The sequence below is a fragment of the Lonchura striata genome, chromosome 25 (genome assembly GCF_050655825.1).
Source record: "Lonchura striata isolate lonStrDom1 chromosome 25, ASM5065582v1, whole genome shotgun sequence".
Classification (NCBI taxonomy): domain Eukaryota; kingdom Metazoa; phylum Chordata; class Aves; order Passeriformes; family Estrildidae; genus Lonchura; species Lonchura striata.
Genome location: NC_140727.1, coordinates 948,655 through 967,790, shown reverse-complemented (window position 1 = coordinate 967,790; position 19,136 = coordinate 948,655). Strand labels below are relative to the sequence as shown.

The window sequence follows — 19,136 nt, the reverse complement described above, 5'->3', positions numbered from 1 at the left end:
CGATGGAAGGGGGGGCAGACGGGCCAAACCACGCACGAGGTCCCAGGGGGGAAGGAAGAGGACGAGGTGCAGCGCCCGCAGGGAAGAACCGCCCGCCCGCAGCGACCCCTCCCAGCTCACACCAGCCAGGGCCTAGAGAAATACCAACTTTAATACAACCGCCAGTTCCTTTGGTATAGCGGGGCAGGGGCCTGGGGCTGCGAGGGGCGGGCTGCGCTTTGGCTTGGGGGGAGTTACACTGTGCATGCAGGGGGGTCCTCCCGCCAACCCCCCGGGGCTGCCAGAGTTGCCCTTGGACGGGCAGGGAGGAAGGGGACGTGGTGCTGGCACGTGTCCTGGAGCACAAGCATGTCACGGTGGGGTACAGGGTGCTGGGAGCACGGGGGAGGCTCTGCAACCAGCCCCTGCCCTTGCATAAGAGTGTGGGACCTGCGGGGTCAAGGCACAGAGTTAACACGTAAAGTGATCTGGTACAGTCGAGGGCCTCGTGCTTGGGGGAGCGGAGCCCCCCACGGGCCCCCTCCTTGGCCCAGGGGCCAGAGATAAGGACAGGCTGCCTCTGGCTCAGGGGGGCTCAGCCCTGCCAGTCCCGAGCCCGTGCTGGTGAGCACGAGAGTGGCTGTGGCACAATAGCAGGGCTGGGTTTTGGTAGGAGCTGAGCTGCTCTGCAAAGGCTGGAGCTGGAGGGGCATGGGCTTTGCAAGAACAGTTCCCTACCCTGCAGGCACTCACAGCCTGAACCCCCCTATGGCCACCAGCTCCATGTGGTGAAAGGAGAGAGGCCTGTCCTCAGCCAAGTCCGTGCTCAGTCCTGGGTGGAGCACCTGGAAGAGTCTGAGGGCTCCCTGGGGCATGGAACACGGCCAGAGGGCTGCGCACTGGGGGTGCCGTGCACTGGGGTCCCTGGGCGCTCACAGTCTCCTCTCCACTGGCTGCTGCAGGCACATCTCACTGCCGGCCGAGATGATGGGCAGGTGATTGTCCATGTGGTAGCTGATGAGGTGGCTGACGCTCTCAAAGCGATGATCTTTTGTCCGCACCTGGGGGGCCAGAAAAGGGGCGCTCAGGAGGCTGTCAGTGCCCCTGTGAGGCCAGAGCTACCACCCTCCATGGCATGGGCTGGGCACAGATCTGGGGCTGCAGTTTCAAACCCATGCTCCGCCAGGCCCCGTCCATCCCCAAAGCCAGCCCAGAGCTGTCCCCTGACAAGCACTGCAGAACCTCAATGCTCTGGTGGCTCTTGTAAGCCCTAGGACCCCCCATGCTGTCCCAAGCTCCATCCCCAGGCCCCTGTGTGGACTCACCACTCCCTCGGGATCGACGAGCAGCAGATGCTTGGGCTGCCCACCCTGCAAGCCAGTCAGCACGTACTGGCCCGGGGTGGTGGTGCTCTCCCGCACCAGGAAGTCTCCATTCACCTTCAGCAGTTTCTCAGCCTCCTTGCGGTTCATCTTCCCATGGTACCAGGGCTCCCGCCTCAGCTGCTCCTCCATGGAGGCCACCACCTGGGCGGGAGGCAGCCCCACAGGCACAGATGGGGGCACACGCAGGGCATCTTCAAAGGGCTCTGCAAGGACAGAGGAGCAGGGGCACCATGACCAAGCCCACAGCCACCCTGGGTGCCCTGGCTGCAGCCACTGTTTACTCACTCATGTCGAAGAGGTCCCTCTGCGTGCTGCCATTGGCTGTGGCAGGGGTGCCAGAGGCTGAAGCTTGGCGTGTCTTGTCTATGTTCTGCACGTTGACATAAGACGGGTCATCAAAGAGGTCTGTGCGGCCAGACGTGCCTGCTGGAGCTGGGTATTTCTCTCTCCCTGCTACCAGGAGCACTGTGGTCAGCAGGGCTTCAACCCACCTTGGCCCCTCACCAGTGCCCACCATCAGAGCACTGGGGTCCATGGAAGAGGATGGAGACACCCATCACATTACCTTGGGCTGGAGCATGCTGCTTCTGGGGGTCACACTCCCCACTGCATGACTGGCCGACAGGCTGCAGGGAGAGGCAGTGATGAGCCCCCATCCCCTTTCCTGCTCACCCCCCATCCTGCTCCCCACACCCCAGGCTGCCAGAGACACCGGGGAGACACAAATCACCTTCAGCAGAACCCATGGCTCAGTCAGGGTCTCTACATCTCCCTTATAAGACGGTGCCTCCCCAAGAGGACATGCCCAGAGCCTCACCAGTGTGGCACCCAAGTGATTTGGGGTCTGAGCAGCCCCATCCTGCAGCCGCATGTCCACGACTCCCCCAATGGGAGGTTCCTTGCCGGGGAAGTCGTTGTAGTACTGGTGATCTGGGGCTGGTTCCTCCTCTTCTTCATCCCAGGCAGAGCCATCAAACCCCGCCATCCTGGGAGAGCACAGCACAGATAAGCCTGTGACAGCAGCCACGGCTGCATCCCCTCTCCAAAACCACCTTCCTCCTTGACACACCACCCTGCTCTGACCTGTCGTGGGGGGTCACCAGCTTTGGAGGGTTCTTCAGGTACTGCTTGAAGCGCAGCTCGAAGGCCTGCCCGATGGTGCTGATCACATCCTGTGCCAAGCCTTCAGGACACTCCAGGATATGGCAGGCTGGGTAGAAAATGGTGGGGTGGGATTGTGGAACTCCAGCACCAAGGTTCTCCACCCCAGAGCCTGCCCTGTACACCCCAGAGCTTTCTTATGGGTCATCCAGTTCCCCCCGCTATGTTGAGCTGATTCTGAACACCTCCAAAGTGGGGCTTTGGCATCGAGGACCCTTGCAGCACCCTCACCTCTCTGATTGACGGGGTCTTTGGCAACATAGGCAACATACTCGGCTGTGTCCTGTGGGTGAGACAGCAGCAGTGAGACAGGGCTGCTGGGGAGCACCGGGCTCGAGAGCTGGGCAGGGGGCAGGAGAGGCGCCCACACAGGGCATGGATGGGACCCTGCTGGGTACTCACCGGGTCTCCCCCTGATGCAAAGGATATCGACTGCATGTGGTGGTTGGCGATGATCTGCAAGGTGGAGAGCTTGTTGGACATAGCCAGGAATTTCTTGTCACCCACCCAGGGGTGGCACATCTCGCTCCTCCCCACTCCATGGGGGCTCAAAATCCTCCAGAGCCCTGGTTATGAGCCACAGACCCACCAGGAAAAGGACTGGGACATCACCAGGAGTGGGGTCAAAACCAGGAGATCTGACCCCAGGCAATGGGACTTGGATCTCATCATCTCCAGGAGAGATCCCACAAAGCACATCAGCCCCAGGGACTGCGGGGAGGGAAGCACTCATCTCACAGTCCATCCAGACATTCCCTGGGGAGGCTGGGGGCATCCCCTGCCCCAGCAAGATCTGGGGTGAAGTACATGAGGATTTCTGCTTGTCCAAAGCTAACCCAACCCCTCCCCATTCTCACCTGCTTGCAGTCTGAGGCCATGAGGTTGAGGCTGCTGGTGGAGATGGTCAGGGTGATGGGCATGCCTGCAAACTTCAGGTTGCTCTTGCCCAGGATGGAGTTCAGGGAACGGCTGCAGGGCTAGGGGCAAATGGTAGCGTAGAGAAGGGGCTCCCCAGTCCAGACAGCCCAGCAGCAGGAGGACAGGACACATCCCACTGCTTCCACAGCAGAGATGGGCACCTTGTCCTCACCAGTGGCCCTGACCCAAGCCTCAGCTGGGAGATCACAGCCCTGGGCTGACCAGCACAGCAATGCCAGCTGGGCTGAGATCTGGTCCTTGGCCCTGTTCCCAAACCAGCCACAAACACTCCCCCAGCAGCTTCCCAGTCAGGCCTCACCTTCCTTCTCCTCACGGCTCCCTTGGCACCAGGCACAGCCTCACATACCAGCCCAATGGCCTCCCTGCAGGGAGTGCAGTGAAATGTCAACCCCCACAGTGCCTGCCTTGCCCCAAGACCCTCCCAGCCACGGCATAGTCAGGATAGTGGGGACACAGGTATCAGCACAGGACAGACAGGGTGACAAAGTGGAAGCTCTCAGGCAGTGCCAGCTGGGCCTCTTTGGGTGGGCAAAATGTACTGGAATTAGTATTTGATGGTCTGCAGCTGCCCCTGGCCCCCACTGAAAGCCCCATGTGCTACCAGGGGCTTGCCTAGGGCTCAGAAAACTTCCTCATCCCTCCCTAAAAGGAGCAGTCCCTGGGGAGAGGCAGAGCTCACCTGGTCACCTGTGTCCTGGTGTTGAAATCCAGAGCCCTCATGGATTGGAGCACTTCCACACAGCCCATGTACTGTGCAAGAGAGCAAGGTGAGCTTGGCCAGCCATGGAGTTTGTCCCCCATGCAGGCAGGGAGGGGGCTGGGGCCTCAAGCACCCCATCTCTGCAGCAGTAACTTCTCTGGGAATCCCACTGCCCATTGCCCTGCCCTGTCCCCCACCCCTCCCTAAAGAGCACGGTGCATCCTAACACCAGGAGGTCCCAAATCCCCACCGTGACCCTTCCCACTCTCCCCCAGTCCCCAGCACTCACCCGGACATGGTAGGAGACCCCAGAGCCCATGACCTTGTCATCCGGATGCAGCCAGCCACGGGTGGGCTTATTGACAAAGCTGCCGTGACGAGTCCACTCATCACCCCCCAGCTGGCCACCTTCCACCCGCGTCTTCTTCCCACAGCTCAGCTTGTTCATATCCTGGGAACAGACAGTGACAGGTCTCACTGAGCCGGGGCTGGCAGCAACCCCTGGCATTAGTGCTGGCATCCCAGGGGGACCAGGCTCCCCTGGGCTGCTGCTGGCTGAAGAGCCCCGCAAGCTGAGCAAGTTGGCAGGATTGGAGAGCTTCAGGTTGGCCATTTTGGGGAAGAAGGAGCAGAGGGTGGTAGGGCTCTCCTCCAACTCAGGCGAGAGCTCCCCGAGAGGTGCAGCATGGCTGAGGGAGGAGGACAGGGAACCAGGCAGAGACTGCATGCTTGCAAGGGACTCCACTGGAGAGGGCAGGACTCCCAGGCCCGCCACGGCCTCCTCCGGAGAGGAGACAGACTCGTTCCGCAGGTGGCTGTATTTGCTCTTTTGCAGGAGATCCATGCTCGAGACGGGTGAGAAGGGCCACAGCTGCCCTGTCCAGAGTGGCAGTAGGGTGGATGCAGCCAGCTCACAGGGCCTCACAGGGGCCCCCCAGAGAGTCCGAGTGCCCGCAGCCGCCGGGAAGCTGCCCCCAAGCAGAAGCCTTGGCTGAACTCTGCGCTAGGTCCACGCCAGCCTGACATGACTGGCACGGAGAGCTGGGCCTGGGATGGTGGCAGCAGGTCCAGGGGCTGCCCAGACCTGTGCAGGCACAGCCGATCAATCGTGATCAGCGTCAGCAAGGATGTGCAGATCCATTCAGACTGAGAGCAACGCGTTACGGCAGGGAGGAAATGGGGCCGCAGCGACACCCTGGGGAGCTGCTGGCTCAGGGAGGTCAGCTCAGAATGCTCTGGCCCCAGCCTGGAGGTCCTCAAGCCCCTTGCTACTTCAACACCAGGCCAGAAACAAAACCCATTGTCTTCATCCAGGACCAGATCCAGCTCCCTCTGCCCTGCAGCAGGGTTCAGCACGGCCACCCTCCGCCCCACAGCTCGCTCCAGCCCCTGTGCCACTGCCCGCTAAGAGAAAATCAAAAGCATGAATATTTAAAGCCCGGAGATGAGGCAGACACAGAGCGCATCCAAGCCCATCCCAGCCCTGCTCCGAGCACTGTCCAGGAGGGAACAAGGTCCTTCTGTGGCAGCCAGCGCCACGCAACCCACGTGTCGGCGGGGAGCAGCTGCTGTTGGCTTGCTGGGCTCTGCTGGGGGGAGCAGCGATGCTGAGATGACACCGGTGCTCGCAGCTTCCTGGAATACAGGGACATGCAGTCCTTTGAGAGCACAGATCTTGCCTGGAGGGCTGGTGGGAGAAAGAGGAGGACGGCCAGGAGCAGGATACAGGTAGGCTGCGCGCTGGGCAAGGCAGGGCTCAGCACAATCCCCCAGTCGTGGTGGGGAGCCTGTGGGAGAGGCTGCAGATAATCGCTGCTGCTTCCCGCATCCCAGCTGTTCCTCCCGGGAGAAAAGATGAAGGGGCTGCGGCTGATCGGAAGAGCTGTGCTGACTCACAGGCGGCGGGGCAGGCTCTGCCCGCGGCGCGGGCTGCGCTGGGGCTGGGGCGCAGCGCAGGAGGGGCTCCCGGCGAGGGGTGGGGACGCAGTGCTTATCTGGAGCAGAAAAATCAAGGTCACAGGCGGAGCTAGCGGGAGCGGGCGGCAAGAACGTGCTGGGGGCAAAGTTGGCCCCTGCAGCCTCGGGGAGCTGTGTGACACTCCCACCTGTGGATCAGGGGGCTCAGGGCAGGTCTCCCCTGTTCCCCTTTCCTCAAGGCACTTGCATGCAGCAGGAACTTGGGCCAACCCGACTGTCCTGCCCTCCACAGCCTTGGCCCCACTGAGGGACAAGAGCTCTCCCCACTCCACTATGGTCCCACTGAGGGACAAGAGCTCTCCCCCCTTTACCACCTATAGGATGAAGCAAGGAGTTCAGACAGAACCCAACCCCTGATGCATCACAAGCCAGAGTCTTACCAACCACCAGGTGCTCTGTCCACCAAACCAAAACTGGGTAAATCCAGGCCAAGGAAAAGGCTCTCCCTGCTTGGAGCACTGCTTGGCACTAGCAGCTGCCTGCCCCACTTCACAAAGCCTGGCACACTGCCATGGGGACAGGGAAAGGAAAGCCAGAACAGGGCTGGAAATTGCACCTACATGATGCGAGGGGCAGCAGCACACGCGAGTGGGCCAGTCACTGATGTACCTCCTTGGCCATGCACACTAGCTCTGTGAAAGCCAGCCCCCCAGCTCAGCCATGGTGGTCCCACAGGCAGAGAGCTGTGCTGGCTGTTCCACAAAGTGCTTGTCCCCTCCAGGGGCCCCCGGCTGTTCAGTGCTGTGACCTTCCTGTGGCCGCAGCACCACTCCTCTAAAGAAAAGCAGGAAGCCCGGAGCCAGGAAGTTGCTGGCCCAGTGAGGGGCCAGTGCAGCCCTGTTGCCAGGGGAAGCTGGCTGGGCAGTATCAAGTGGCCGTGGAGCAGTGGGGTTTGCCCGTGATGGCCTGGCCACTGCTTGATGTGGGCCTAGGTTTGCTTGGCACGGCAGCTCTGTGAGCCCTGATGCTCCCCCAGGATAAGAGCAGAATGGAATTGCAAGGGGGCAGGAGTGTCTCCTTGGCCCCTTTCCACCACCCCAGGGCTTGGAGCAGCCATCACCTACAGGCAGAAAAGGGCTGATAAGCTCCCCAGCTGAAGCTCCTGCTCAGACGCATCTCTGCTTTTATAAGCTAGAGTCATTCCTGATTTTCTCAGAACCTTCGAGGCCAGTCTGCCCACATCACTCAACAGCCTGTTACAAGACGCATTGCAGCTCCCAGGCCTTGGAGACCAGAGGTGCTACCATCACAGCTCCCTCAACCCCAGAGTCCACCCCAGGGCATCAGAGCTCCCTCCCAGTGGGCTCCGAGTGCAAAAGGCAAACCTGGAAATATGTGAAGACACAGAACACCAGCCCTGCCTGAACAGGCAGTCCCAAGCCCCATCCCACAGGCTGCAGCCCTTCCCTTTGCCACGCAGATGCCAGGAGCTCCTGCCCCTGCAGCAGAGGATGAGCAGAGCAGCTGGAACAACTGCCCCCAAGGGGCTCTGGGGACATATCCTGGCCCAGCTGCTCCATGTGCCCTGCCACCACAGAAAGACAATGGATCATGAGAAACAGAAGGATGTGGACTACTTTCAGGCACCTGAGAGTGGGACTTCACACATCAGCCGGGGCAAGGAAGAGAAGCAGAGTGGGGATGCTCAGGGCTCCACTACCAACATCCTCCCTGGAAAAAACCTGGGAGCCAGAGGCCTGGAAAATACTAGTGGTTTGGCAAGAAATTGCAGCAAGGTGCAGATGGCTACACATACAGACCTCGCCCTGGGCAGGAGACCCCCTCTGCCCAACTGCAGTCAATGCTGAACCTCTGAGGCAGGGGTAAAGCAAAGGAGAACACTCAAATCCAGCCAATAGCTGATTTTTCCCTCACACATCACAGCAGCATCGAACAACATTTACGCATTCCTGCACACAACCTCTCCTTCGTTCTGAAGAGGGGGTTAGGAGATACCAGTGGAGATCTGGGGAAGAGGCTGGAGACCTCCCAGAAGGCAGAGGAGGCAGGCAGGATCCACCACCGAAGCCACTTAGCCCTCCACCGAAGTCCTTACCACATACTCCATCGCCGGCGGAGGGCAGGGCAGGCCCTGGGCAGGGAGCAGAGACACACAGCCCCTCTCGTCTGGCACTCCGACCTGCGGTTCGGGGACAAACAGGGAGTTAGCCAGCCCTGTCCCAGCCCGCTGAGGTGGGTGGGGGCCACGGTGCCAAGAGGCAGACCCTGCTCCTCCATGCTGTCCACAGGTGGATGGGGCTGTGGCTGCCATGCAACCTGCTGCTGGCACAAAGAGTAAGAGAAACCTGGAAGCTGCCTTCTTCCCATTGGAAATAAGATGGAGCTGGAATGCGCTGGGACAGGAAGAAGAGGTTGAGCCCTGCTTACACTGGCAAATGGCATTGTGGGCCTAGAGTCACTCTGTGACCCAAGAAAAGTGCTGAAACCGATCCTTGCCCAGCCTAAAAACCAGTACTGGAAAGCCACATGCAAGGATGGAGAGCAAAAGCAACCAGAGGGGCAGAACTGCCCCCTCCTCCATCCCCTCAGCTGGCATCCTGATGCAAAATTATAGACAGAGCCCCCAGGGCTGTGTCCCTTCCTCCCAGGGGAACTGGTGAAGACAGGAGTCGTGGAAAGACTCTACAAGTGGTGAGCTGGCAGAGGCAGGAAGCTCTGCAAGGGGAAAACAAGGCAAGCAAAGCACTTTTCTCACTCTTCTGACTCCCACTGCCATTGCCTAGTGAGGCAGTCCAGGCCAGGCTGGTGGAGCAGTGAAGGGCAGCAGACATGATTTACTGCTTGGCAGCAATTGTACCTTTATCTGCAGCCTGTGCCAGCTGTCGCCAGTAGCTTGGAAGGCAGCAAGATAAAGGAGAGCTATGCTTGGCCATGGCAGTGGAGATTGACCCTTGCAGTACCACGCCACCGCCAAGCAGAGGTGGCGACCACATCCTTTGGACATCGGGCACCGAGGATGGTGCCAGGGAAGGAGCATCATCACCCAGAGCCAGGGTGCTCAGCCTTACCACAGCCCATTTGTGTCCCTCCTGAGGATGGAACACTGCTATGCACAGCTTCACAGGGTGCCCAGTCAAGGCATTCCCCCACCAAAAGGCAGCAGGTGGATCCTGAAGCCCTCCTTGGCTGAGAGGAGATGGCATCTTCAGCCCTTCTGTTACAGGCTGACACCAGGGCAGCCCTGGCAAGCACCACAAAGCAGTGCCCTTTGCCCATAGACTTCTGTAGCGCCAACGTGGCAAGCAGGGCCCAGGTCACATTTCCTTGGAAGCCATGTCCGTGGTCTATAATCTGTGTGGGTGACCCCATTTAAGAGATTCGAGGGGAGAAGCAAGAACAGATGGACACAACACTGCTGGAGAGCAGACACAGATCTCCAAGGGGGAGCAGCTACCCCTTTCCACAACAGCTGAGTAAGCTCCAGGTACTCAGTGCTGCCTTACTTTGACGTACGAAAGGCAGGAGGGCAGAGCCCAGCCCCGCAGAGGGCGAGGAACCCTCCAAACCCAGCCGCTGTCCCGTTCCTGCCGGAGGTCATGCCAGTCTTGGGGCTCGGGGTTCTCCCTAGACCCTGCAGCACCTCTACAGCCGGTGTCCGTCCCGTGTCTCGCACCAGCACGGGGTGGGGAACGCAAGCCTGAGCCCCAGGCACACGCAGCCGGCCGCCACGTCGGGTGGGTCACCCCGGAACCTCAGCACAGCACGACACCGGCTCCTCCAACCCCCGTCGGGCGGCATGCAGGAGGCTCCGGGCCTGCCCCACGGCCAGGCTCCCTCACGCAGGGCAAACGAGGCAGCTAGGAAGGGCGACTCGGCCCTCACAGCACTGGGAGCGGCGGCGGCAGAACCCCCACTCGTTTCCGCGGAAGGCGGCGGCGGCGGCGAGCGATGTGGCCTCAGTCCAGCGACACTGCGGCCGCGGGGGCACCGCGGGGCCTGGCCGGGGCTCCCGGGCCCGGCGCGGGTCCCCCCTCCGCCATCCGCGCGCGCCCTCACCGCCCCGGCCGGCGCGCGCTCACCGGGCACCATCGGTCACGCGCGGGCCTCGCGCCGCCGCTCCCGCCGCTCCCGCGCGCCCCCTCTCCCGCCGCCCCCGCCGCCACTCACTTCCGGCCCGCGCCCCTCCGGCGTGGCCCCGCCGCGCCCGCGCCACGTGACCCGCGACGGCCAATCGCGGCCCGCGCCCGGCCCCGCGGGAAGCGGCGCCGCGGCCCCGCCGTGTCGCGCGCGCGCCGGCCAATGGGCGGCCGCCCCGCCCCGCCCCCCCCGGCGCGGCGCTGGCCAATGGGCGCGCGGGGCGGCGGCGTTTGAAAGCGCCGCGCGGGGGGCGGGGGCGCCAACGGCCGCCGAGGGAGGGCGCGGCGGGCCCGTCATGGCGCACAAACAGATCTACTACTCCGACAAGTACGACGATGAGGAGTTTGAGTACCGGTACGCAGCGGGGAGGGGTCCCGGTAGCGTCTGCTTGATAAGGATGCAGGGGTGTCGGTTAAAGCTTGCTTCGGTGAGGGAGGGAAATGCCGCGGTGGGGTGGAGCGGCGACTAACGGCTCGCGAGTGGGGGAGGGCAGCGGTGGGCGAGTCGTGGCTCCCTGCTGGAGCGAGAGGGGAATTGCCCTGGTAAGGCGGGGGGGCCTGGTGAGGGCTTTGTATCGGGTCACGGCGCAGCTCTCCGGTAGGGAATCTTCGTCCTGGGGAGTGAGGGGCTGTCGGGGGTGCCCCGGTGTTGACTGAGAGGTGCGGCGCTACAGGCACGTGATGCTGCCCAAGGACATCGCCAAGCTGGTGCCCAAGACCCACCTGATGTCGGAGTCGGAGTGGCGGAACCTGGGGGTGCAGCAGAGCCAGGGCTGGGTCCACTACATGATCCACGAGCCAGGTGAGCGCCGCGGGGCAGCGGGTGGCGCCCAGGGGGCCCGGCCTGACCCCCTCTTTTGCCCCGCAGAGCCCCACATCCTGCTCTTCCGACGGCCACTGCCGAAGAAGCCGGAAAAGTGAGTGGCCCCTGGTCTGCCGAAGCTCCCAGTCCTTCCACATTGAGACAACACCTTTCTCCTTCTTCTCCTCGGCATTTCTCGGGGCCTTCACCCCGTGACCCTCGACGCTGCCTGTGCGTCGTTTTGACTGCTCGGCCCGGGTTCCGGAGGCCCTTCCCGTTGCGATGCCTTCAAAATTTTAATAAAGTGATGTTTGGGAGCCGTTTGTCTGCAGTGCCGGGGGAGGTGGGTGGAGGGCGAAGGGGTCCCGGTACCGCGGAGTCTGTGCCCGGGGGTTTCCCGAGGAGGCTCCCCGGGGTCTGGGAGGTGGGGAAGAGAGAGCCTCCCCGCGCCCACCGGAGACGGGGGCCGCACGCGCCCCGGCCCAGCGGGCACGGCCATGGAGGCGGAGCTGCACCGGCACCCCCCTCTGCCCGCCCCTGCGATGGTTCCGTCCCCGCAGGTCCCGCCTCTCGGCCAATGGGAGCTGGCGGGGCCGCGTGACGGACGTGCGGGCCGGCCCGTGAGCGCGCGGGGCGGTGCGCGCGGGTGCCCGGGCGGCCCCATGTGGTGGGTGCTGCGGGCTGCGGGGCGAGTGCGCGGGCCCGCCGCCTGGCGCCCCATGGCCGCTTCGGGCCCCGCAGCGGCGGCCCGCGGATCCGCCAGCACCGCCGGCATCATTGTCATCGGCGACGAGATTCTCAAGGTGCGGCCGCGGGTGGGCCTGGGCTGCGGGCGTGGGGCGGGCTGGGGCCTGCGGCTGGGGTCGGGGCGCCCCGCCGTCATGGGCGCCTCCGTTCCCCTCAGGGCTACACGCAGGATACAAACTCCTTCTTCATGTGCCGGCGGCTGCGTGCTCTCGGCGTGAGTGTCGCCCGGATCTCCGTGGTCCCCGATGACGTGGAGGCCATTGCCAGTGAGGTGGCCGCCTTTGCTGCTCGCTTCACCTACGTGCTGACTTCCGGGGGCATCGGCCCCACGCACGATGATGTGACCTTCGAGGCCGTGGCTAAGGCCTTTGGGGAGAGGGTCGTGCTCCACCCCGAGCTGGTGGCCCTGGTGCACGAATTCTTTGGCAAGACGGAGGTGCAGTGCCCTGAGATGAAGCTGGCTCGCGTCCCCGAGTCCTCTCGCCTCAACTATGGCACAGACAGGCACACCGGCAGCACCTTCAAGTACCCGCTGGTCAGTGTGCGCAATGTCTACATCTTCCCCGGCATCCCGGCACTGATGGAGCGTGCCCTGGATGGCCTTGCTCACCTCTTTCACAGCAAACAGACCCACTTCCACTCCCGCACCATCTACGTGGCATCCGATGAGATGGTCATCACGCCGCTGCTGGACAGGGCTGATGCCACCTTCCGGGGCCGCGTCAGCTTGGGCTCATACCCAGACTGGACCAGCAATTACTACCGTGTGAAGCTGACCCTGGACTCGGAGTCAGAGCAGGACCTGGAGGAAGCGTATTGCTTCTTGATGAAGGAGCTGCCAGCGGGTGTTGCGGTGCCGTTGGTGACAGACTGTGTCTCTCCAGCAGCTGTGGAGGTTTATGGCCTGGCTGAGTCAGGTACTGGGGGGAGATGCTGCAGCACAGCTCTGTGCTTCCATGCTTCTCCTGTGCAGCCTTGCAGGGCTGGGGCAGTGGGAACACCAGCCTGGGAGCAGAGCTTGCCTGTTGTGGTGTGCTGGGAGGCTTGAGGCCTGTTGCAGCTGCAGTGGGCTTCATCCCACACAGGTGGGAATGGGACCTGTAACCTCAGCTAGGGCTGGTGGTGGCAGGGTCTGAGAGCACATTGTGCAGCAGCAGCTGCAGTGCCACAGTTCCCCAGTGCCCTCATAATCCCTGTTGCATTGTGGCCCAGATCTCTGGGTTGAACAAGCTGTTAGCTGTGGTACCAGCAATGGCTCTGCTGTGTGTATGAATATGAGATGTATCCAGAGGGTGAAGTGCCCTAGGCCCTGGGGCTATGCTAAGGGAACATGAGCTGGGCAGGCACCAACTGTCCTGTCCTGGCAGGCTCGGCCCTGGGGAAGAAGGTGGCAGCAGCCCTGCGAACAATCGAGGAGGCTTTGGACCAGTACAGCCTGGTCCAGCTCTGCGTGGGCTTCAACGGGGGCAAGGACTGCACAGCCCTGCTGCACCTCGTACACGCTGCTGTGCAGAGGTACCCACGCATGGGGCTCCAGGCTGGGGCAAGGCTGAGGGGTCCTGCAGACCCTGGCCAGGGCTCTGGGGCTCTTGCTTGCTCCACCCTAGGGGAATGAGTGGATTCCTGGGGTCCAGCTGGTCAGATCTGGACACTGCCTTGCCATCAGTTGGAGTACAGCTGCACTGGGTCTCTCTGCAGGCGGTTCCCAGCGAGGCAGGAGAGGCTGCAGGTGCTCTACATTCGCATTGTGTCCCCATTCCCTGAAATGGAGCAGTTCATTCAGACAACAGTCCAGAGGTAGGAGGCAGAGTGAGGTGGGCTGCTGCCTGGAGGCTGTGCAGTGTTGCTTGCAGCCTGCAGACAGCTGCCCACCCTGCCGGCACAGGTATGGGGTCCAGCTCTGCACTGTGGAGGGCTCCATCCGGGAGGCGCTGGCCCAGCTGAAGGAGCAGCAGCCACAGCTGGAGGCTGTCCTGATGGGAACGCGGCGGACGGACCCTTACTCACGCACCCTGACCCCCATGTGTGTGACAGACCCCGAGTGGCCCCCTTACATGCGGGTGAACCCCTTGCTGGTATGTAGCCTCCACCTGTTTTGGGGCTGGAGCTGTTGCCACAGGGCCTGGCAGGGGGACCTGACAGGCCTGGGAACCAGCAGTGATCCACCCCCATCCTGGACAGCTTCTCTCACAATTCTCACTCTCGCAGAGTATTTGCTGCCCCTCTGGGCAGCTGTGGGTGCCCCTTGCTGCAGTGAGGCTGCTGGGTGTTGTTGGGCAGGGCTTCTTCTTGCCTGCCGGGGGGTTGCCCTGTGTTTGGGGAGTTGCTGGGAGGGGCAGTGGTGCTCCGATGACCATCTAGCTCTCCCAGGTGCTCTCCAGGAAGGTCTGGCTTGCTTCCCTGGGAGGCAAGGGGGCAGCCTTTTGCCTCTGCCTCAATCCCTGCCCAATTCTGCCTGCAGGACTGGAGCTACCGGGACATCTGGGAATTCCTGCGCAAGCTTTTTGTCCCCTACTGTATCCTCTATGACAAGGGGTGAGTGCCCAGGGCTGCCTTCTCGCATGCACAGCCAGTGGCCCTGGGTGCAGTCCTGCAGCTGCTTCTTCCTTCCACAGCTACACATCCCTGGGGAGCATGACCAACACACAGAAGAACCCAGCCCTGTGCTATACTGATGCTCAGGGCCGGGAGAGCTACCGGCCTGCCTATGAGCTGGAAAATGAGGAAGAAGAGCGCACCTCTCGCCAGTGAAGGCCATGCTCTGGGAGCCTCCACTGGAATGCTGCTGGGAGTGACACTGAATAAAGCTGCTGCCTGTCAGCACTAAATAAACCTGCTGCAGTCTGCACTGCACTGGCACGTGGTCTTGTTGAGCCCTGAGAGCTCCACAGGGCAGGAGCGGGAGGAACAAAAGGGTCCCCAGATTGTACCCCTCCCTGCACCCACTATTGTAGTTTTGGAAACGTGGAGAATGTAGCAGGTTCCAGTGCTTGCCAGGGCCCCGCATGTCAGCACTGCTGCCTCTCCCACTGTGTCAGATCCTGCTGATTCCTCATGGGCCATGCACCTCTTCTGGAGCATGGCAGCCTGTCTACAGGGTGCTCCCCAGCAAGTGGCACGGGTGCAGGCACTGGCACTGCCAGCACCCACTGCCACCTCCCTTGGGCTGCGCCTGGGCTCCTGGATCCTGCGGCTTCTGTGGAAATGCATCTACCTCCTTCTCTGCAGCTGGTGCATCCGTGAGCTGCTGGACTAGGGAAGGCCCCCGCAGTGTTGCAGGACCCCATCAGCCCCTGCCTGCCCTGGTGCTGTGGGGTGAGTGATCTGCCTGCAGCTTGACTTGACATAGTGCTTGGAACGTGACCGGGGCCTGGCTGTGGTGTTTGGGGGTGACGGAAGCCAGCCATGGTGCTCCTGGAGTAAAAAAGGGCCTGGCTGTGGTGTTTGAGGGGAGACAGCCTGGCTGTGGCAATTCTGGGGGTTAAGAGGGTGTGGCCTTGGTACTGGTCAGTGGGTTGTTACCCCTGTGCCTCTCTCCCCAGGACTATGCTTGTTGCCCTGTGCTGATGGAGTTGATGGACCTCTGGCACCGAGACTGCTCCAGCTTGCACTCCCCCGATCAGAGACCCTAATAAACCTGAGCAGCACCTGACTGGCTGCATCTGTTTGGGCAGAGCTCTGGGAGTGTGTGTGTGTGTGTCTCCAAACGTTCTGATCCTAGCTCTGGGTAGCACTAAGGCACTCCAGTGCACCCCTTGCCCTTGTCCAGGACTGAGGGTCCCATGTCCCTTGGAGCCAAGGGGAAAGAGTGGGGAGCTGGGGTTTCCGCCTGCATCTCCTGTCTGCTCCCCCACTCCTGGCTGTTTCCTGTTTCAGTCTGTGGGAAGCAGCTAGAGCAAAATATCTCCAATGGAGCTGCAGCACAGGTCATGGCTGGTAACACCAAAGGGTGGCTGTGGGTCTGTGAGCCCACCCTGCCCCATTGCTGCCTGTGCTGGTGCCTGGCCCCACCACAGGGGAAGCTCTGCATGCCCCATCCTCGGCAGCAGCAGTGGCGCCAGTGTGGCCTCCCTTATCTCGGCGGGAAGTCAGGAGCAGGAAGCCTGGCCCGGCGCAGGATAAGGGTCCCGTTTACATTAGCTCCTTTGTTATGGAGCAGGCTCCCACCCTCACCCACTGCCCGCGGGGGGGCCCTAGCCAGGTCAAGAACTGAGGGGCAACAGGAACCCTTGCCTAAGATGCCACTAGGGGCTTAGGTGGTTCTTGCAGTAGTCTCTGTAAGGACACGAGTAGGGATGGGGTCTGCCATGACGGTGCCCTGCCACTGTGCCTCATTGCTTCCCCATGCTCAGATCAGCTGCTCAGCTGGACCCTGCTCTGTGGTTGTGCGCTGGTGTCCATGGGGCTTTTTGGGCTCCTGGCTGTGCCCAGCTGCCTTGGTAGCATGGTACTACCAAGTGGGCATCCCTGACCACTGGAGCCCATGGATCTTGTGCCTGCCATATCCTGGTGTGGTGACCCTGGCGGTGGCTTAGCTCCAGGGCTGGCTGGGATGAGGGAAATCAATGAATTCCCCAAATGGGAAGGTCCGGGGGAGGGGAGAGTGTCCCAGCACAGGAAAAAGTCCAGGCAGTGACGCGTGACGGGCAGAGCAGTGCCGGCCGCCCTGAGAGCACAGCCCCATGCAGTGCCCTGGAGCCTCTCGCCCACCTCTGCCACCCACCGTGAGTGAGACCCCGTTCTGCAGGGACCCCTGTCCGAGCCCCATGATGGGGGGGGTGAGAGGGGAGTGGGTGGGTGCTGTGGGCAGGAGCATATGGACCCCTGCCCTCGCCGTCTGAGCACAGGCAGGTTCCCCAGCAGTGAGGGTTGTTTTTGGGCTCATGTCTGATGTGACCATGTGGCCAGTATGCCTTGAAGCGGCACTGTGCCCTCAGGGTGGGGATGACAGCAGCAAATCCAGGCAAAGTAGCCTTGCCAGGGATCTGGGTGGACACGGGAAGATGCACAGGGTCCCCATTGGGACCCCCTGGAGCCACAGCCCTCGGAGGGCACGGGGGGTGATGCCTGTCTCCATCCTGCAGGTGGTCCCCACGACCACCCCATGTTCCGTTCACGCCGTGCTGGGCTGGTGCGGAGGCTGTGGCAGCAGCGCTGTGCAGCAGCCAGCGCCGAGGATGGCCCCGGTGCCCTCAAACCAGCGGTGCATGCCCTCTTCAAGAAGCTGAAGGATGAGGAGCTGGAGCTGCTGGTGCAGGTGGTGGAGAGCCAGGGCGCCTGGGAGTCTGGCTGCGTTTTGGCACCACGGGGGGACCCACGAGGGGTCAAGCAGGGACTCCCTCCTCAAGTCCTGCTCTGTCGCCTCTTCCGCTGGCCTGACCTCCACCAGTCCCATGAGCTCAAGCACCTCTGCTACTGCGCTGGGGGCCAGGGGGCCTGTGGGGACTTGGCTGTGCTGTGCTGCAACCCTCATCATTTCAGCCGCCTGGCTGTACCTGGTGAGTGCTGGCAGCAACACTGGAGGCTGCCTCGCCCACTCAGGCTCTGACCCCTGCTCTCTGGGGCTGGCTCAGAGGCTACAGTGGGCTTGGGGGGCGAGGGCAGGATGCACTGCCAACCTCTTATTTCCTTCTCTCTCCCCTGCAGAAACCCCGCCACCCCCATACTTGAAGGCATCCTGTGGTCCCTCATGGCCAGATGAGACCCAGCTCATGGAGTTCAGCTACAACGGTGGGGACTGGTGTGGTAAGATGGACCCATCACGCTCCACAACCCTCTGCCACACCCAGCAGGCAGGAGGGCACTGGGCAGGGCTGAACCCCTGAGTCAGAAACAGAGATTGGAGGGGACAGATCATGAAAATCAGGGAATGGAGCCAGCAGTCACTCCCAGCAGGAGGAAAAGACTCCGACAGGGGATGAGGGTTCCTGCTGGGGGAGCAGTCTGGGCCCAGACGCCCCCCCGCCACTGAAGCTCCTGTTATTTTTGGCAGCGCCAGGCTCCCTGCTGGAGGAAGCGCTGCCTATGGGGACACACACAATGTGCCTTGACGCACACAGCCCCAGCTCCTGCCTGGCTGCTGGCCACCAAGGCCACCAGCTGCCACTGCCCCACCTTCCCCTGCACTCAGGGACCAACCCCCGTCACTGCCCTCCCCCACCCCTTCACCACGGTACTTGGGGACTGGGAAGAGCTCCAGCGGCTCACACCCAGTGCAGGACTCTGTGCTGAGGCATCCCTGGTGCGTCATGTCCATCTATCTGTCCTCATATGCCCTCTCTGCCCACTCCCCTTGGCCCATCCAGCTGCTTGGCTCACTCATGTCCTGGTGGTGACAGCTCTGCTCTCCTCTGCCAGACACCAGTCTCTCATGGAGCACCATCAAGGACGGCTGTTGGTGCAAACTGGCTTACTGGGAGTACCGGACACGCGTGGGCCGCCTCTACGCCGTGCACGAGGCATCAGTGAACGTCTTCTGTGAGCTGCCGTGGGGCAGTGGCTTCTGCCTGGCCCAGCTGCCTGCTGCCTATCGCAGCTGTGCTGTCCGGCGGGCACGTGGCAAGATTGGCCGGGGGCTGCTGCTGAGCCAGGAGCCAGGTGGTGTCTGGGCGTACAACCGCAGTGAGCACCCCATCTTCATCAGCTCGCCCACCCTGAGCCCCCCTGGTGCCTGCGGGCTCACTGTCCTCAAGGTGCTGCCTGGCTACTCGGCAAAGGTGTTCGATTATGAGTGGGCAGGGGACAGAGGGGGCTGGCAGCTACCTGGGGAGGGACCCTGTGACCCCCACAGTATCCGCATCAGCTTTGCCAAGGGCTGGGGACCCTGCTACTCCCGGCAGTTCATCACCTCCTGCCCATGCTGGCTTGAGGTCCTGCTGAACCAGCCACACTGAGGCTGGGGCTGGTGGGGGGTGCCAGGGAGCTCCCCAAAAGCAGATTCACAAGCTGGGGGGCCCTTCTACTGTTCCTCAGCCTGTGTCTTCCAGGGCTGTGTTGGAGCAGGATCATCCTGGCTCTGGGGACTCTCTGCCTCAGTGCTAACTGGATGCAATGCCCCCCTTGCACGGGTCACCACCTTGCCAGCACCTGCTTCCCCCAGCTATGGGGCTCTTAGTGATGCAGGGCACTATTTAATGTATTTTAAATAATTTTATTATTTTAATGTTTAAGTTTATATTAATTTATCTATTTTTATTAAAAAAGCAAAGCATGGGGCAGGAGTCCCCATTGTCAGGGGCAGGAGTCCCCATTGTCAAGGCCAGGCCTGGGGGGGTGGCAGCCAGGGCCGGTGGGCACAGGGGGAACAGGAGGGAAGGGAGTGGGGAGAAGGAGGGAGCTGTGGGCCTAGG

General features: G+C 62.1%; 4 protein-coding genes across 17 annotated transcripts; 3 read left to right on the top strand and 1 right to left on the bottom strand.

The window, feature by feature from the left end:
• Positions 1 to 132: 132 nt before the first annotated feature.
• SHC1 (SHC adaptor protein 1) lies at positions 133 to 10,308 on the bottom strand. Of its 12 annotated transcripts, none has more exons than XM_085560477.1 (15): positions 10,182 to 10,248; positions 8,198 to 8,281; positions 5,713 to 6,158; positions 4,454 to 4,615; positions 4,144 to 4,214; positions 3,763 to 3,826; positions 3,383 to 3,502; positions 2,928 to 2,981; positions 2,757 to 2,808; positions 2,448 to 2,574; positions 2,182 to 2,350; positions 1,930 to 1,990; positions 1,650 to 1,817; positions 1,305 to 1,567; positions 133 to 1,040 (listed from the first exon to the last, which is right to left on the bottom strand). In XM_085560477.1, the coding sequence occupies exons 1-15, from the start codon at positions 10,189 to 10,191 to the stop codon at positions 912 to 914; spliced, it is 1,980 nt and encodes a 659-aa protein (XP_085416603.1). In that variant the 5' UTR covers positions 10,192 to 10,248; the 3' UTR covers positions 133 to 911. The 12 variants fall into 12 exon arrangements, with proteins under 12 accessions (XP_085416603.1, XP_085416604.1, XP_021387913.1 ...); XM_085560478.1 differs by having other exon boundaries at positions 1,650 to 1,814; XM_021532238.4 differs by lacking the exons at positions 5,713 to 6,158; positions 10,182 to 10,248 and adding an exon at positions 10,270 to 10,308.
• A 199-nt stretch (positions 10,309 to 10,507) lies between these two features.
• Positions 10,508 to 11,357, top strand: CKS1B (CDC28 protein kinase regulatory subunit 1B). Of its 2 annotated transcripts, XM_021532244.2 has the most exons (3): positions 10,508 to 10,593; positions 10,913 to 11,040; positions 11,107 to 11,357. In XM_021532244.2, exons 1-3 carry the CDS (start codon positions 10,535 to 10,537, stop codon positions 11,157 to 11,159), a joined length of 240 nt encoding a protein of 79 aa, XP_021387919.1. In that variant the 5' UTR covers positions 10,508 to 10,534; the 3' UTR covers positions 11,160 to 11,357. The 2 variants fall into 2 exon arrangements, with proteins under 2 accessions (XP_021387919.1, XP_021387918.1); XM_021532243.2 differs by having other exon boundaries at positions 10,913 to 11,357.
• Positions 11,358 to 11,688: 331 nt separating this feature from the next.
• FLAD1 (flavin adenine dinucleotide synthetase 1) lies at positions 11,689 to 15,462 on the top strand. Its single transcript, XM_021532241.4, has 8 exons — positions 11,689 to 11,843; positions 11,945 to 12,704; positions 13,155 to 13,302; positions 13,486 to 13,584; positions 13,673 to 13,862; positions 14,249 to 14,322; positions 14,403 to 15,102; positions 15,330 to 15,462. Exons 1-7 carry the CDS (start codon positions 11,703 to 11,705, stop codon positions 14,536 to 14,538), a joined length of 1,548 nt encoding a protein of 515 aa, XP_021387916.3. The 5' UTR covers positions 11,689 to 11,702; the 3' UTR covers positions 14,539 to 15,102; positions 15,330 to 15,462.
• A 930-nt stretch (positions 15,463 to 16,392) lies between these two features.
• On the top strand, positions 16,393 to 19,024 carry LOC110471532 (SMAD family member 6). Of its 2 annotated transcripts, none has more exons than XM_085560505.1 (4): positions 16,393 to 16,511; positions 16,872 to 17,285; positions 17,434 to 17,517; positions 18,145 to 19,024. In XM_085560505.1, exons 2-4 carry the CDS (start codon positions 16,892 to 16,894, stop codon positions 18,678 to 18,680), a joined length of 1,014 nt encoding a protein of 337 aa, XP_085416631.1. In that variant the 5' UTR covers positions 16,393 to 16,511; positions 16,872 to 16,891; the 3' UTR covers positions 18,681 to 19,024. The 2 variants fall into 2 exon arrangements, with proteins under 2 accessions (XP_085416631.1, XP_021387920.1); XM_021532245.4 differs by having other exon boundaries at positions 17,434 to 17,532.
• The last annotated feature ends 112 nt before the right edge of the window (positions 19,025 to 19,136 follow it).

Coding starts and splice junctions, on each gene's coding strand:
- LOC110471532 (XM_021532245.4), top strand. CDS start 16,892: ATGTTCCGTTCACGCCGTGCTGGGCTGGTGCGGAGGCTGTGGCAGCAG. Junction 17,286..17,433: donor CAGCCGCCTGGCTGTACCTG/GTGAGTGCTGGC, acceptor TCTCCCCTGCAG/AAACCCCGCCACCCCCATAC. Junction 17,533..18,144: donor CAACGGTGGGGACTGGTGTG/GTAAGATGGACC, acceptor CTCCTCTGCCAG/ACACCAGTCTCTCATGGAGC.
- SHC1 (XM_085560477.1), bottom strand. Junction 4,215..4,453: donor GGGTCTCCTACCATGTCCGG/GTGAGTGCTGGG, acceptor TCTCTTGCACAG/TACATGGGCTGTGTGGAAGT. Junction 1,991..2,181: donor ATCACTTGGGTGCCACACTG/GTGAGGCTCTGG, acceptor CTCTCCCTGCAG/CCTGTCGGCCAGTCATGCAG.
- CKS1B (XM_021532243.2), top strand. CDS start 10,535: ATGGCGCACAAACAGATCTACTACTCCGACAAGTACGACGATGAGGAG. Junction 10,594..10,912: donor GATGAGGAGTTTGAGTACCG/GTACGCAGCGGG, acceptor GCGGCGCTACAG/GCACGTGATGCTGCCCAAGG.
- FLAD1 (XM_021532241.4), top strand. CDS start 11,703: ATGTGGTGGGTGCTGCGGGCTGCGGGGCGAGTGCGCGGGCCCGCCGCC. Junction 11,844..11,944: donor TCGGCGACGAGATTCTCAAG/GTGCGGCCGCGG, acceptor CGTTCCCCTCAG/GGCTACACGCAGGATACAAA. Junction 14,323..14,402: donor TGTATCCTCTATGACAAGGG/GTGAGTGCCCAG, acceptor TTCCTTCCACAG/CTACACATCCCTGGGGAGCA.